Genomic DNA, 16,231 nt, shown 5'->3' on the forward strand with positions numbered 1-16,231 from the left:
AGCTCCTTGATATCTTCAATAATTTTTGACACTGTAAAGTGGTTGAGATAAATAAAATTTGAGAGTTGCGAGTGTAGAGAACGGGCAATATATATTTGTGTATACAGCAGCAATAAGCAGTTATAATTCAAAATGGAAAAAAGTCAAATGCCTAAGAATAACCTAACAGACCTGTGTGAAGCATATAAAAGTATCCTATTTCAGGATATTAAAGAGGACTCAATACATGGAGATTCATACCATGTTCTGTGACAGGAAGTTTCACTATTATAATAATGTTCAGTTTCCTTAATTAACTTATGGATTTCATACATAACCAAATAATGGAAATATGTTAAACCTATGGGAATGAAAGTTTCTGTAAAATTTAATTAAATGATTCTGAAGTTCATGCAAGAATAATAGATTAGTAACTACAAAAAACATTTTTAAAGAAAATAGTCAGGGAGGTCTGCCTTATCTATATTAAAGTTACAATAGTCTGGTGGAAAAAATCAAGTATCTCAAAACTAGCTTCATTGTGTGCTGTGCATATATATGCGTTATCTATATTTGTGTGCATTTAATGTATAATAAAGAAAGCTTTATTGTTTAACTTCACTCACAGTAAAGGATATATAAATGTAAACAATTCTTATCAGTTCACTAAAGATAAAATATTAGTATTAGAGGTAATAGCATTGCTAAGCATTTGTAAATCATTGGGGGGGGCAACTGTAAATTGTAACAACCTTCCTGGATAGCTACTTGATACTGTAAATTGAGTGCATTAAAATATTCATAATCTTTAACGTGACAAATTTATTTCTAACAATCTCTCTCAACGAAATATTCAGAAATGAAAAAATATTTATACCTAAATATGTTCGCAGCAGCACTTTTCATAATAAGAAATTTTAGAACAGCGTACGCATCTACATATCTGGCAATGATTAAGTTAATATGGTAATGACAAAGAAAATCTATATATAGAAAAATATTAAATAAAAAGGAGAATACATTTCATATATTTCATAAATCCAACCATGTAAGAAGTATAGCAAAATACCAGCAGTAGATACTTTAATATATTAACCGTGGTTATCTCTGGATTCTGGAATTATGAATAATTTTTATTATCTTTGTTATGCCTTTCTATATTTTACTAATTTTTCTGCAATAAATATATGTTATTGTTAAAAGTTTTAAAAAGCATTACCATTCAATTAACTTTACACAGAACTATTGAAGTTTTAATTTATAGGGTAAAACAAATCAGACAAATGAAATTTTATATTGCATTTCTTTTTTTTTAAGATTTCATCTTTTAAGATTTTATTTATTCATTTGACAGAGAGAGAGACACGGCCAGCGAGAGAGGGAACACAAGCAAGGGGAGTGGGAGAGGAAGAAGCAGGCTCACAGCAGTGCCGGGAGCCCGATGAGGGGCTCGATCCCAGGACCCTGGGATCACACCCTGAGCCGAAGGCAGACACTTAACGAGGGAGCCACCCAGGCACCCCTTTATATTGCATTTCAGTTCTGGATTACATGCTCTTTTCCTTCTGACAGTAACTTCCTGGGGTCGTGCCCTCCATTTTTACAGTGTAGTTTTTGTCCATTTGCCAGTAAACTAACCTTAAACAAGTCACTTTACCTCTCTTGGTCTTTAATTTCCTTGCCTATCAAATGACGCTCCTTCCAATTTTAAAATCTGGAAATTAAATCGTAACGATTTCTAAAACTATTCGTTTATATGTGGAAACATCTTTTCCTACAATCTGTATGTCTCTCTTTTACTACACAATTTTCTCCTCACATATTCTCTTCTCTGTTTTGTGCTTCTGGATAGTCCCATCCTCTGCTCCGCATCTGATGATTGAAGGGATTATAATGTCATCTTTCTGTCTGTCTCTCTGAACTACTCCAGGCAGCATCCAGATCCTAGTGTCCCTATATGAATATTGTTGAGTAATTGTCATCTATGGGTCTTTGGTGATATTTTGGTGATGCTGTGATATTGTCATAGAATTTATAAAAAGTCTGCAGAGATTCTAAGAATCTAGATATACATGAACTAACAGCAGTGTGATAGAAGATTGCTCTTGCCTTTCCTTCTTAGCCTGTTTTGTTGGACCTTATTGATAAATAACGCTGTACAGTTATACACAACCCAGGCTTAGCTGCATATGTTTAACATTCAAAATGATGTGCACTTTTGGAAATACTTGCTTTTTGATGAAGCTTTTATATATGATTTAAATTGTAAGTTTGAAGTCTGGCATTTTAACTCTGTGGTGCTTACTAAAAAACATGGCTGTATTTAGTAGTTAATTCAAATAAGTCACTGCGTATGTTAACGGATGAGATACGAATGCATATTGGAACACTATGATGTGCTCCATACAGATCCATTCACTTGATATCCAATACAATTTTCTTTTCATTTATCTTTTTACATTCTTTGGTATAAAGCCTTAATCTATATTGTATACTTCAAATGGAAAACCATGCCTTAGAATTGATTCTCTTTGTCTAATTCGTCAACTGGGGTGAAATATACACTGTTTGATGCCTCCATGTGATTCATGTGTACTGATAAATTTCTTTTTAAACTTGCAGCAAATAGTGGCAGCAATAAATGCAGGGATTATACCTTTAGGAAACACCTCCAATCAAATCAGTCACTGGGATTTGGGAAGTTCCTTCTTCTTTGCTGGCACTGTTATAACAACTATAGGTAGGAGACAACTTATTTTGTTTTTTAATTTTGGTACAGCTTGTGAGCTAAACTTCATGTTTGAATTTTTCTTTTACAGTTGGTCAAAGTGGTCTATAGAAGGTAGAAAGCTAGATTTTAGTAAATTGATTTTGAAAAGAGGGTTTAAAGGTTTGAACAAATGGAAATGAATTAGTAATTGTACCAGAATACTAAGTTAAGTTTAAAATGCGTATGAACCCGGAGAGCAGAGCATTTGAGTCGTTTGACTAATGGATAGTAATGTCAAGAAATGGCTTGAAATGATGATTTGGCGGGGGGGGGGGGAGGGGAGTAGTTTCAAATTTTCCTGCATCTTTGATTTTTTTAGTGTAGAGAGAAAAGATTTGAGTAGGGTTTTGACATTCTGTTCATGAAGTTCTTATTTGATATGACCTTTTTCAATTTGCAAATTTTAACTCTACATTTCAACAGATTGTTCCTGTTCTTATATGCTTGTCTGTTATGATTACTTCAGGTCTTTTAAAAAATATACTGTTTTTGCAATAGTGCAAATGTGTAAAAAAAAATGACACTGAAATATGAGGATTCCAAAAAGAATTTTTTGTAATTCTTGCTGTTTGCTTCTGTTCACTGTTATAATGTTAAAAAGGACCACATAATAGAACACGGTCTCTTTTTGGGTTGACTGTGCATATAGTCAGTGCCTTCTAGGAAGCAGAATGGGTATATATACATGACTTTTTTTCTGGTAGTTAGTCATTCAATGCCTAAGAAATATCCAGAGGCTATAAATACAGACCCCATAGTGAAAACCATGCTTGCCATGCTGTGGGGTTTGGGAAGGGCTACAGCTGTCTTTTTCATGGAAGGAGGTGGGTTTAAAGCATAATTTTCAACATAGGGAAGGAAATGACTCATCTCAGTTATGAAGGAATTTTAAGTGGAAGAAGAATTCTTCCCTTCTACATATGCTTGTGATGAGATTTCCTCTCATGGGCCTGGTGTCTGATTTTGGGATATGAATTATGATTCTAAAAGTTTTCATTTTATCATGTGATGCCATTGATAAATTATGAAGTAGATAAGGTTTTCACATCAGTACTTTATATCAAACTCCTAAATAAGAGGACATGGACAGTGTATGGATGAACTCTTGCTTAAAATTTTCCTTTGAAAAAAGTTTGTAGAGTCCTGTCATTATCCGAACCCACTGCAATGCCTCTTTGTGCCCAATCACTTGCCAGTGAAATAAATACCTGGGCATGTTGATTTTTACCTTTGTGAAGAGGTCAAGGAACTATATTTACTCTTCCATTTCCACCAGCTAGGTCAAAAGTTGTGTGGCTGCGAAAACCTGGAAAAACGGCAACCCTGATTTCTAACCATAATAACAGGTTAACTTTGGAGCTTAGACGTCTTGGCCTATTTCTACTATGAAAATAACTGTTTATTGTGTAAACTACTTAGAGTCTAGAAGAGGGGGAAAACAACTTCACAGACTGAGTGAGAATGGTTTGTGTCTGCCCAATGAAAACTCAAAAGTCCAAGTTCGAACTCATCATGACCGCCGCTGAATTATTCTGCAAGAGACTTAGTCATTATACTGACTTAGGTTGCATCATGTGTTTGTAAACAGTCTCATTTTTTGAATCCCAAATTCAGTAAGTTTTGCAGACCTATACTTCCACACAAGAAAAAAATAAACCATTATTACCAACCTTACCCCAAATTATAGCCATTAAGCCCAGGAGCTGATGATTCTGGTTGTTTAGGTAGCTGCCCGACAGTCCAAATCCCCTGCTGTTGTATCTCAGACTTTAGTCCTAGGTGGATTAAGTCATTCCAGGTCACCCACATCTCCTCCACGTCCTTTTACATCTAGGTCAAGGTCGTCTCCTCTGACCTTACTAGATTCTGGTCTAGGACAGGATAAAAATTTTGCCCTCTTTCGTAAGTGTCCATTTGACATCTAAATCACCATTCAGTAAAATTCCAAGTATAATTATTAATCTTCATAATGATAATAATCGTGTGAGCTTTGAAGTGGTTTCTAGCAATCACAGAAATTGTAACCTCTGGCACTAGCTGCATTGCATCAGTCATTTAAAAAAAGAATTTGAGACCATTTTGGAGGAAAAATTGCAGTGGCTTTTATGGGGTGCCTGGTACAGGCGGTGCTTCTCAGAGCCGCGTTAGCTGCAGCTGTCCAAGATTCGTCTCTTCGATGTTATCAGTTTGTCTAAGAAGCCATAGGGACTCTTACTATTCATTGGAAATATGCCCAAGGGAAGTTCTATTATACAAAATAGATTATTAAAACTTAAGGCCTAATGTTAGAGACTCTCTTCATATATCTGCACACTCTTTCCAGAATCATACGCTTCCAAACCCTGCACAAATTCTATTCCACAGTTGCACAGACTAAAATCTTGACTGTTCGCACTCCCTCAGACCTGACTTCCAGTCCATCAATCAGTTCTGTTGGCTCTGACTTTAAAGTGCATCCATTGTGTAACCACTACTCACCATGCAAGCCTCCACCATTTTGGTCCAAGCCCTCATGGTCTCAGTGTCAGCATCTTTGCAGAAAGGGCCTTCTGGTGAGAGCATCTCTGTGCTCTCCATCTTGGAGCAAACACTGTACTCCTGCCTGTTTCACCTAGTAAGATGCACGTTCTATGAGGTTAGGGATTTTACGTGTTTGAGTCTTTTCTGTGTCCCCAGTGCTTGACCCACAGTGGGTGCTTACCAACTGGAATTAATAACAAACAAGCATTCTGATGGTATGAACTGTGGCTTGTTGTAAATTACATAACACTAGATTGATGCCTATTACACCACATTCTCAGCTCTTTCAACAGATTTTAGTGCCAGCTTTTTTGCGAGTTTGTTCATTTATTTATTCAACAAATAATACAGCACTGTCACTCTGCTACTATAAAGATAAAAGATAAATTACTTGAGCCTAAGCTGTGCACAGACCAGTCAGGGAGGCCAGCGGACAAATAGTCATTTATAATATAGAGTGCCACATGCTACGGGTTAAGAGTATTTAATGGGAATCTATAGGAACTATACTGTAGGTATATACCGGAATAGGCAGATGGGTAAGGAAGGGACAATACTTTCCTTTTCTTGGTAAATGTTGTCCTAGTTGAGACCCGAGACAGAATTAGGAGTTTTCCAGGTGAATGAAGGTGGAAAGGGAATATTCTAGGCATTGGGAGTTCGTGTGGGAGAGATGAGGGCCAAGGAACATAATGTTCTGTTTGGGGATTGCAAGTTATCTAGAATTGGTGTTTGTGGTTGAAGGGATTCCTCGTCAGGACCATGTAAATCAGTATATCCGCGTAAGTGGCTCCTGTTGGATCAGTGCTACTTCTGCCACTGCTGGGATAGAAAGGATGCAATCCAATTAGGGAGATAAAATGTTCACTTAAGAAATAACTGAAGGAGGGGCGCCTGGGTGGCACAGCGGTTAAGTGTCTGCCTTCGGCTCAGGGCGTGATCCCGGCGTTATGGGATCGAGCCCCACGTCAGGCTCCTCCGCTATGAGCCTGCTTCTTCCTCTCCCACTCCCCCTGCTTGTGTTCCCTCTCTCGCTGGCTGTCTCTATCTCTGTCGAATAAAATAAAATCTTTAAAAAAAAAAAAAGAAATAACTGAAGGATAACAGAGATAAGTCTTAGGTAATCAAATGTTATGTGGAACAGTGGTTTAAACAATGGTTTAAGAATTGAGAAAAAGGAAAGTACATGTGGGCTGGAGCTGGGAGGTGAGGCTTAATGAGAGAAGTTGGATTTGAACTATGGTTTTGAAGAAAATGTTTTGGTTTAGATTGATGGAGGGGGAAAGGGCCTCCAAGTCTGTGACATGGCTGAACAAGAATACAAAGAGAGGTATGAGCTTGCTTCAGTTTGAGAATAGAAAAGTATTTGAGTAGACTACAGAAATTGTTTAAAGAGTAGTGGGAAATACTATTGACTGATTCCATTGGGAAGGATATGGTTGAATATAATGTGATTTTTGAGACCTACTATAATAAGATAGAACACGGGTTGGTTTGGGGTTTAGTTGTTGTTGTTGTTGTTGCTGTTGTTGGAAAGGGAAGTGACAGGTTAAAAGTGACGTTAGAAGATGCATCTGTTAAGAAGAGGACGCGTGGAGACTGATGGTGGAGAAGAGCAATTAGGAGCCCATCTCAATGACCCATGGAAGGGGAATGGGATGGTTGACCGGGATGGTTGGAGTTGGTGTTGCAAGAAGAGAGGAAGACAAAATGTTGAAATAATTAGATGTGAGAAGCAACAGGCCTTGGTGACTAATACAAGCTGAGCATTGAAATGAATATTTAAGCAGCAGGCTTGCAACCCATCAACAGGGCTAGTCTAGCCTATGAAGAGAAGAGAGTTAAAAAAATGGCCAAGATTTCATGTTGCGTTCTATTTGGAAGCTTCATTTTAGTAGCCCCACCCCTGAAGCTCTCATTAGGGCTGAAGAGACCAACAATCAATCAGGACATCAAAAAAATAAGACCATTACAGATGACAATAAATGCTACCCAAGAAGTTCATGTGTGGTGACGGAGAGTAGAGAGAGGAGCCAGAACAGGGAGCGGGAGGTTCTAACGAAGACTGATTTGAGGGCTCTCTGAGCAGGTGACATTGAAGCTGAGCCCGGAAGCATGAGAAGAGATCAGCTAGGTAGAGAAGAGTGCGAAGATGCGTTCGAGCAGAGGGCCAGCAATAACAAAGGTCCTGAGTGGGACCGATGAGAGCATATTCAAGCAATACAGATGAGTCCCTGTGGCAGGACCTGGAGGAAGAAGCAAGGTTAGCAAGATTAAGAGGAGCCAGGGCATGTGGGGCTTGGTAAGTCATGGCAGCATTCTGAATTCGGTGGAAAGCCACTGAAAGATTTAAGCATAAGAGAGGGAAGATGTGACTCAGCTGTCATTTGGAGGGCCTGTGGGGAAGCAAGAAGGTCCCATTGGGGCACCTGGGTGGCTCAGTCTGTTGAGCATCTGACTCTTGATTTCAGCTCAGAACAGGATCTCGGGGTCTTGAGATCAAGCCCCACATAGGGCTTCACACTCAGCAAGGAGCCTGCTTAAGATTCTCTCTCTCCCTCTCCCTTTGCCCTTCCCCCTCCCCCCCAAAATAAATAAATCTTAAAAAAAAAAACAAAAAATGAAGAAGGTTATCCCATTAATCCCTATGAGCAAAGTTGTTGCCTTGAACTAAAGAAGCGGCAGTGAGGAGGGTAAATCATGTATCTGTCCACCTTTTATCCTCCTCACTGCCACCTTGGGAGATACATGATTGAAAAAAGAAAGTTTACATGGAAATATACTTATCCCTGAGCATAGTGACAAAGGGGGACTATTCGTGTCTTCTATTTTAAGTTATTTGAAAGCTGATAAGAAATCACTTATACACCAGGACAAGCTGTTGGCAAAAATGATGTAATGGACAACTGTATTCTATTTTGAGTTCAGTTTAAAGATCAGAATAAAATGTCAGATGATTTAATTACCTGGAGGCATTAAAATATAATGAAATTATCCCCAGTGGAAAGTAAATTGGAATGCCAGAGCCAGGATTTGCCCAAGCTTATCACTCAATCATGATCTCTGAGCGTCAGAATGCAGATAACAAGGGCACCACTATGGTCTCTAGCAACTGTATGATCCCAAAGCATCATGTTGAAACTTATGGAAGACATTGTTTTTGGAGTAGCGGTTCTCCTGTTTACAAAGGGCCCTTGTTTTCTACCACGTGAGTGGAGAGATTGAAATCAGTTACATAACGTCTATGTTTATTTTTCCTGTATTTTGAACCAGCCACCAGAACTTTCGATTTGCTTTAACCTATATTGAATTGCTCAAGCTGTTATGGCAATGGTCACAGATTTCCCGCAAACCTGTATTTTGCTTGTTTAACATAATGCTTAATTGATTAGAGAAAGAACAATAGCAAACAACAACCACCAAAAAAAGAGGAAAAAATTAAAGGTTTAGAGTAACTGTCACAAGCAGTTTCAAATAACAGAAACGTCAATATTGGAAAGGGAGAGGGTATATTGAAAATGGTGGAGCCTTTCACGTGCCTCCAGCAGGGACTCTACCATTTCTGTAGGATATGGTAGGAAACTATAACTTAAAGAGTGAGGGAAATAATTCTAAGAGTATTTTCTGTTCTATATTGTGATTTCATGAAGCTACTATCTGAACTTGGAAATGAATAGACTTAAAGCACTGGTGTAGAATTTGACAGAGAGCATTCTCCCAGGGGATGATGTCATTGCAACTTTGGGTGTTGAGTGTTATCTTATTAATTTAGTACACTCATAATTCTGTGGCATTTCACTAGTCTCTTTGCTGTTCTCAGAGAACTGCAGATTGGATTTTGGAAACCATAATTTTATTTATTTATTTTTTAGAGGGGGGGGGTGTTACAGAATGAGAGGAAGAGAGAAAGAATCTTAAGCAAACTCCCCACTGAGCTGAGCACAAAGCCCCACGCCAGGCCCGATCTCAGGATTCTGAGATCATAAACTGTGCCGAAATCAAGTCAGACGCTTAACTGACTGAGCCACCGAGGCGCCCCTAGAAACCCATTTTAAAGGAAAGTTAAACTGCTTTCAGGCAGCTTAACAGGCAAATAGTCTTGGGAGGTGACTTCTCGCACTGACCCTGCAATCTCCTTGCATTTTCTTTGTGCCAGTTTGTTAAAGTGGATGATTATTTTTCCAAAATATGTGATTCTGGCATTGTGCATTTGAAATGCAGACGTTGAAATTAAGAAATTTTTTTGGGGTCTTTGATTCTGTTTCTCTTCCCATCTACCTAAATTAATGAAAATAAAGCTTATCTCAGGATATTAACATATGTTCCTGCCATTTGAAATCTTCACGTAGGTTTATTTTCTAAGTTAACATGTATTTCTCAGAGAAAATGCCTTATGAATGGTAATTAAGTTTGCAGAGTGCAAAATTGCATTTGATAGACAATAAAGCAGGATAATGGCATAAATATATTGTAGACTCCAAAGCAATAATGAAATAGTCATCTTTTCTCATGGCGTATGTATGTTACATCATTCACAAGTTCAATTCAGAGGCCCTAGTTCTCAGAATCCTGTGCTGATTGGAAAGGGATCGGGCAGCATTAGGGATATAATCTTCGCAGGAGTGAGGCAGCATTTTTGTTTGTTTGTTTTTGGTAGTAGGAAAACCCATAGCAAGGTAGTAAGTACAGATCTAACAGAAACTGGAGGAGTGAGGCGGGTGCTGGCTGTGGTATCAGTGTAGTGGCCATTCATTTCTTGGCTATGTTCAAGTCAGGAATTGCTTGTATTCTGAAAAAACAAGCAAACAAACAAACAAAACACTTTTATATATTTCTGCATACTTTGAAAAGTTTGCAATAACATATTTTTAATCTTCTGGAAAGCTATCACTATCAAACGTGATCAAGAAACTACCCCCAAATTAGAAGAAAGCAATCGCCATGAAGTTCATGCCCCGAATAATTACAGAATCTCTTTCTTTCTTGTCTTCTCCCCCTTCTCAACCATTGACATGCAGCACTGTTTGTCATGGATTATAGATTTTATAGAGTATCTGACTGACCACCAAATATGCAAGTATTGCTCCGAATGGGATTAAAACTAGGTGAGATGAGTATCAAAAAAAAACCTTTTTGTAACTGTCTCAGATATTTCATTTGATAAAGAAGGAACGTAACAGCATTTGTCTGGGCCTGTCTACTTTCAGCTAGTAATTATGCTACATATTTGTTGTCTTCCCAATCCTGTGTGTGTGTGTGTGTGAAATTTTTTAGACTTGTGCAAACTTACTCTGGACAATCGGCTTTGTTATTTATGTGGTGCAATAAATGTAGCATGGTATTTACAAAAGAAGTACCTGGGCCAAATAAGGTTCATGTGTAAGTATGGTGGTTTGGGTGCAGCTGAAGTGCATTATACATATGACTAATTCTAACTTCAGACTGGAATTTCATGCAGCCAACTCTTGGTTCTAACATACCATTGGGGGAAATATTGATCATACGAGAAATTGAAAGTCACAGTTCATCCAAAAAGGCGCACTAATTACTAATCTTAAACTTCTTCCCCTTCCAACTTTATTGTTAAAGCAAAAACAACAAATACATGGGCAAATTTCGTAGACATGCTGTACCTCTCCCTTCTAAGCTTAGGTTCCCCTCTTTGAAGATGCTAGTTAACAAAGTGGAATTTCCAAGGGCAAGTGGCAAGAGAAGAGAAAAGGAAAGAAGGTGTGTGAAATAAGTCATAATCTGCCCAAGTAGCTTACTCAAAGAATGCATGTTTTCATAGTTAATTTCAGCAGCATCTGCAGATAATGGAAGCTATGCTTTAAATAAAAGAAAAGATGTGGGCATGACCTTTTAATATACATTGTACTACAACTAAATATTTTGCAGAACATATTTATGCAGACATTTCACTTAGCTTTCCTCACATAGGAAAGCTGAGGATGAAAATATTTCTCCCTGTTTTTTAAAGGAATGATACAGTAGAAAGAATATCTGATACCATTGCAGAAAATCTAAGTTCAGGGTTTTGTTTTTGCCGCTAGCTAGGGTGGTATTCTTCAGCCAGTCACCCTTCTATTATCCTTAATTTTCTCGTATGTCAGTGGGGCTAGTATTTCTCGCAGAGTTGTTGGGAATGTTAAATAAGATTATGTACATGAAAATAGTTTGCATTCTGAATGACAGTATATTAATTTAGAGTAAGCTGATTTTATTGGAGTAATTTTTATTACTTTATTATTAAAATAAGCCAATATTATTTTTGCACATTTATTTGTATTACTAACGTTAACAGAGAAAGAAAGACATTTTTTCTTAAACCTCGAATGCATACATTCTCATTTTTATAATAATACATATAATGTTTGCCTTCACATAACTTATTAAGGTTTGCTCAAACCAGTTATTCTCACAGTGCTAAGTGTCAGATTTGACTAGTTACTTCATGTAGTGAACGGAATTGTTAGTTAACTTCATGTAGTTAATTTAATGAAATGAGTTGATTGGTTATTTAAGTGATCTATAGATAATCCAAAGTGTGATCATCAAAATAATATATAATGTAACCTTGAGGTGTTACTATTAGCTGGGTATAATAAAAATTAATATTTGTGTAAATCTGTTCTCTATAGGATTTTTTTAAATGTATGCCTTTGTATTAGTTAGGATGTGCTAAGTCATTTACTGTAACAAACAATCCCCACATCTTGGTGGCTTTACAAAATAAAAGGTTATTGTTTATTCATACTGCATATTCAGTGTGGATTGACAGGAGGGCCCTGCCCATTGTTCTTGCTCAGAGACTTAGGGCAATAGCTCTTCCTCCTACAGTGTCCTTTCCTGATCACTTTGGTCTAGGGAGTAGAGCCTGGGAAACTGCACGCTGGCTAAGCGAGTTTCACGAAAGTGCACACATAGTGTTCACTCACGTGACATCGGCCAAACTAACTTCAAGAGCCTAAGTGGGGAAATGCAATCCTACCCTATGCTCAGAAAAACCCAGACATTTGGTGATAGCCCTAATTAATACCATAAACAAATATACTCATCGAATACCTCTCCTTTAAAGATTATTTGATATTCAAACCAACTAAACATCATAAGAAAATGTATTTTATATTTTAATTTGCTTTCCCAAACTTTGTCTCCCTCAATGCCATCACTAGAATAGGACTTTTTTATTTTTTCCATGTATTATTGGCTCCTGTTGCATTATTGAAGGAGATTGTGTTCCCCAACCACCTTCCTATAAAATGGTTTCACAGTGAAACTATCTCAAAATAAAAATAAAAATCGATATGTAAAATTCTCATTTTAGCTTTTAGGCAGAAATTTTGCTGTTATTGGTGATATTATTTAGGGATTCCATTAGCGTGTAGAGTGTTTTAGTAATGATCATGTAACAAGGTCAAAATCATGATGATAAAAACACTAAAACCAGGAAAATAAATTAAAAGACCGAGTTATTTTTGATGTAGAGGCGAAATAATGCGGGGGTCAGCAAACTATGACCTGTGGGCAAAATCCGGCCTGCCACCTGCTATGTAATTATTAGAGCACAACCACACCCATTCATTTTAGTATTGTCTTTGGCTGGCTTTGTGCTATAACAGAGACCATATGGCCCGCAAAGCTGAAAGTATTTACTATCAAACTTTACAGAAAAAGTTTGCCAACAGTGGACTAAAGGAAAGAGTGTAAAGCAAGGAAAAAGGATAGAGTTCGTAAAGAGAAGCCCTAGATTTGAGACTTGGTTCTAATATTTATTTACGGTGTGAGTTTGACTACATCATTGAAATTTTCTGAGTTGTTTCCACATGTGAAAATCCAAATGGTTTCCTCATAAGTGAATAATAATAAATGTACTTGCTACCTCACAGGATTTTATGAAAACTCAAAGAATAGTATATTTAATAATGTTTAACAACAAAATTTTGATCATTTTTCAAGAATATGCTGGCTTTTCTTCTACCTGGAATATGTCCAATGAAGTTTGACATAAAACTTGTGACACAAGGGGCGCCTGGGTGGCACAGCGGTTAAGCGTCTGCCTTCGGCTCAGGGCGTGATCCTGGCGTTACAGGATCGAGCCCCACATCAGGCTCCTCCGCTATGAGCCTGCTTCTTCCTCTCCCACTCCCCCTGCTTGTGTTCCCTCTCTCACTGGCTGTCTCTATCTCTGTCGAATAAATAAATAAAATCTTAAAAAAAAAAAAACTTGTGACACGAGTTCTATGAACCTCTGGAAGGTATGTGGATAAGCTTTAAGGGTTTATGATCATGCTTCCTGGAGAGAGGGTCCACAGTGTGTATCAATGCTCAAAGGGGTCCACAATCCTCGAAAGGGTTTAAAACCATTGGCTTAGATAATTTCTACTTTAATTTTCAGGCTGTAAAATGTAAATTTTGTGGTACTTCAAAAATTGAGGGAAAACACCATATTAGAAACATAGCAACAATATGCTCGTGTAGATGCTAGCACACTAAATAAGTGCTTGGAGAACCAAGGCTTGTGCTCAGAGGGAAACCGTGAGAAACTACAGCTCTCAAAATAAGGAAATCTTATTCTATTGCTGAGCTCTGAGTGATATTATAATGTCAGATATTTTCAGTTCTCCCAAACTCCAGCATATTCTGAGTTGTTTTCTGTAAACATGATAAGAAAGGTTCTATTTTAGAAGACTAGAGTGCCACCAATCCCAATCCATGACATTCTGTATTTCAAAAATCCAGACTTGGGGAAATAATTTTAAGAAAATGAAATTTAAGTGCCAGGAAAAGGAACCTATATATTCTTCAGGGGAATGTAGTAGGGGGTGGAAATTGTAGATCTATGATAATAGAAAGGAGGTTGTTATAATACAGATAATCTTCATATGGATAATATTCGAAAGAAAAAAATAGCATAGACCTGATTATAAATTACGTTGCATAAAACTCATCTTTCTGCAATATTTCCTGCTTGGCTTTTATAAATGTTTGCTGAAAGTCTAATGATGTGCCATGCTAACTGCCTTTCGAAATTCATAGAAACCCTAGGAAAGGTACAAATCAAGGCAACTCAAGATAGGGATTTTGTTTATGTCAGTATAGTAAAGAAATAATCTTTTGTGTGGCAACATTGGGCATGAAAATAGTGAGGAATTAGTGGTACGCTCACATCAATCAAATGCTGTATACCTTTACTTGAAAATTTAGTAAGGAGTACATGCGCATGACTACACACATGAGAAACAAGTAAGCAGTATAAAAATTATAGAGTGACAGCTAAGAGTCCTGCCTGCAGCTACCCCCCAATCTCATCCTCTACACAGAGCCAACCACTGTTACTTATTTTTCTGAGCATCATTTGGGTGTGTGGGGATGTGTATGTGTGTAATTAACATATACACGGTCCTTTATTTTACAAGTGAAAGCTGTTCTCTACTTTGCTATCTCTGTGTAATAACGGTCTTGAAAAAATTTTCTCATCACTTCCTAAAGATTTGCTTTATTGTTTTAGCAGCTGCATAATATCCCATTTTAATGATACATCATATCTCTACCCCTTTGATGGTCATTAGCTTTTTGTCACTAGGAACAGTGCAACACTGGGTGTTTAAATCTTATATAACATATCTATATATGTATATAGATATATAGAGAATATATCTGTATTTGTATATATGTGTGTGTACATATATATCTATGATTTCACATTTCCCTGATCCAATACCACTTTTTAACAGTCCTCCTGTTAGAAAGAACGATTACCCAACATTTGCAGCAACACGGATGGGACTGGAGGAGATTATGCTAAGTGAAATAAATCAAGCAGAGAAAGACAATTATCATATGGTTTCACTCATATGTAGAACATAAGAAATAGCAGGAAGATCGGCAGGAGAAGGAAGGGAATAATGAAGGGGAGGTAAACAGAAGGGGGAATGAACCACGAGAGACTGTGGACTCTGGGAAACAAACTGAGGGCTTCAGAGGGGAAGAGGGTGAGGGATTGGGATAGACCGGTGATGGGTATTAAGGAGGGCACGTATTGCATGGTGCACTGGGTGTTATACGCAAATAATGAATCATGGAACATTACATCAAAAACTAAGGATATACTGTGTGGTGACTAACATAACATAAAATTTATTATAAAAAAAACAGTCCTCCTGTTATGCTTGTTTTTTAAAAAATCATGATTGTGACTATTTTATTGATCAAATTGCAGATACAGATTGATCTTTTCTCCTGTATGGTAACATATGATTAATAGAAAAATAGAAAAATGCAGAAATGTATAAAAAAGGAAAGTAACTAGCTATGACTACATTTCATTATAGTCATGCTCCTGTGTGTGCTTATTTGATATAGTTGATATCGTACCATAATCACTGATTTTTTAGAGATATTTAACATGATCCTTATGGATTTTATAAATTTGAGCTGATTGGAGTAAGATATCTGTCATCGGGTAGGTTATTAATCTTCCGAATTAAAAACTAAAAACAAAACAATAGCTCAGATCTTTTAATATGAACTTCGAAGATCCAGAAAGTCATTCCTTAATCTACTTGTCTTTTGTAATGATTACTTGTTATATACTGGGCTGCTTTACCATTGTAAAGGGGAAAAAACATTTTTAATTGTTCATTATTCTCTAGGCAACATGATCCAGTCATCTAAATTGTTGTATGATCCAGCATAAGATCCAACATGTGTCACTCAAACTGTGAGAGAAAGAATTCAGCATACCATATAAATACCTTGTTATTATGAGGATTTATCTCACAACTACTCACGTATGTAAGTCGTCAGAGAGAGAGTTTTTTCAGTGAAGCTACGTGAGTGGAAGAAATATTTGCATGTCTGCAAACAGCTTTCTTGCGTGAAAGATAATTTTGTCTGGTATAAAATTCTGGAATCACAACTTTTCTCCATCACAACCCTGAAGATGTTTGTGTATTGTCT

General features: G+C 37.2%; 1 protein-coding gene across 4 annotated transcripts in view; it reads left to right on the forward strand.

The window, feature by feature from the left end:
• The window catches only part of KCNK2 (potassium two pore domain channel subfamily K member 2), a 136,523-nt gene that overhangs the window by 34,308 nt on the left and 85,984 nt on the right, over window positions 1–16,231 (forward strand). For all 4 annotated transcript variants that reach the window (XM_087858159.1, XM_045771996.2, XM_045771997.2 and 1 more), the window contains exon 3: window positions 2,602–2,719. In XM_087858159.1, the coding sequence (XP_087714285.1) occupies window positions 2,602–2,719 (118 nt within the window). The remainder of the gene's footprint in view (window positions 1–2,601; window positions 2,720–16,231) is intronic.

The sequence above is a fragment of the Ursus americanus genome, chromosome 2 (assembly GCF_024610735.1).
Source record: "Ursus americanus isolate L20-20 chromosome 2, mUrsAme1.1.p, whole genome shotgun sequence".
NCBI classification, from domain to species: domain Eukaryota; kingdom Metazoa; phylum Chordata; class Mammalia; order Carnivora; family Ursidae; genus Ursus; species Ursus americanus.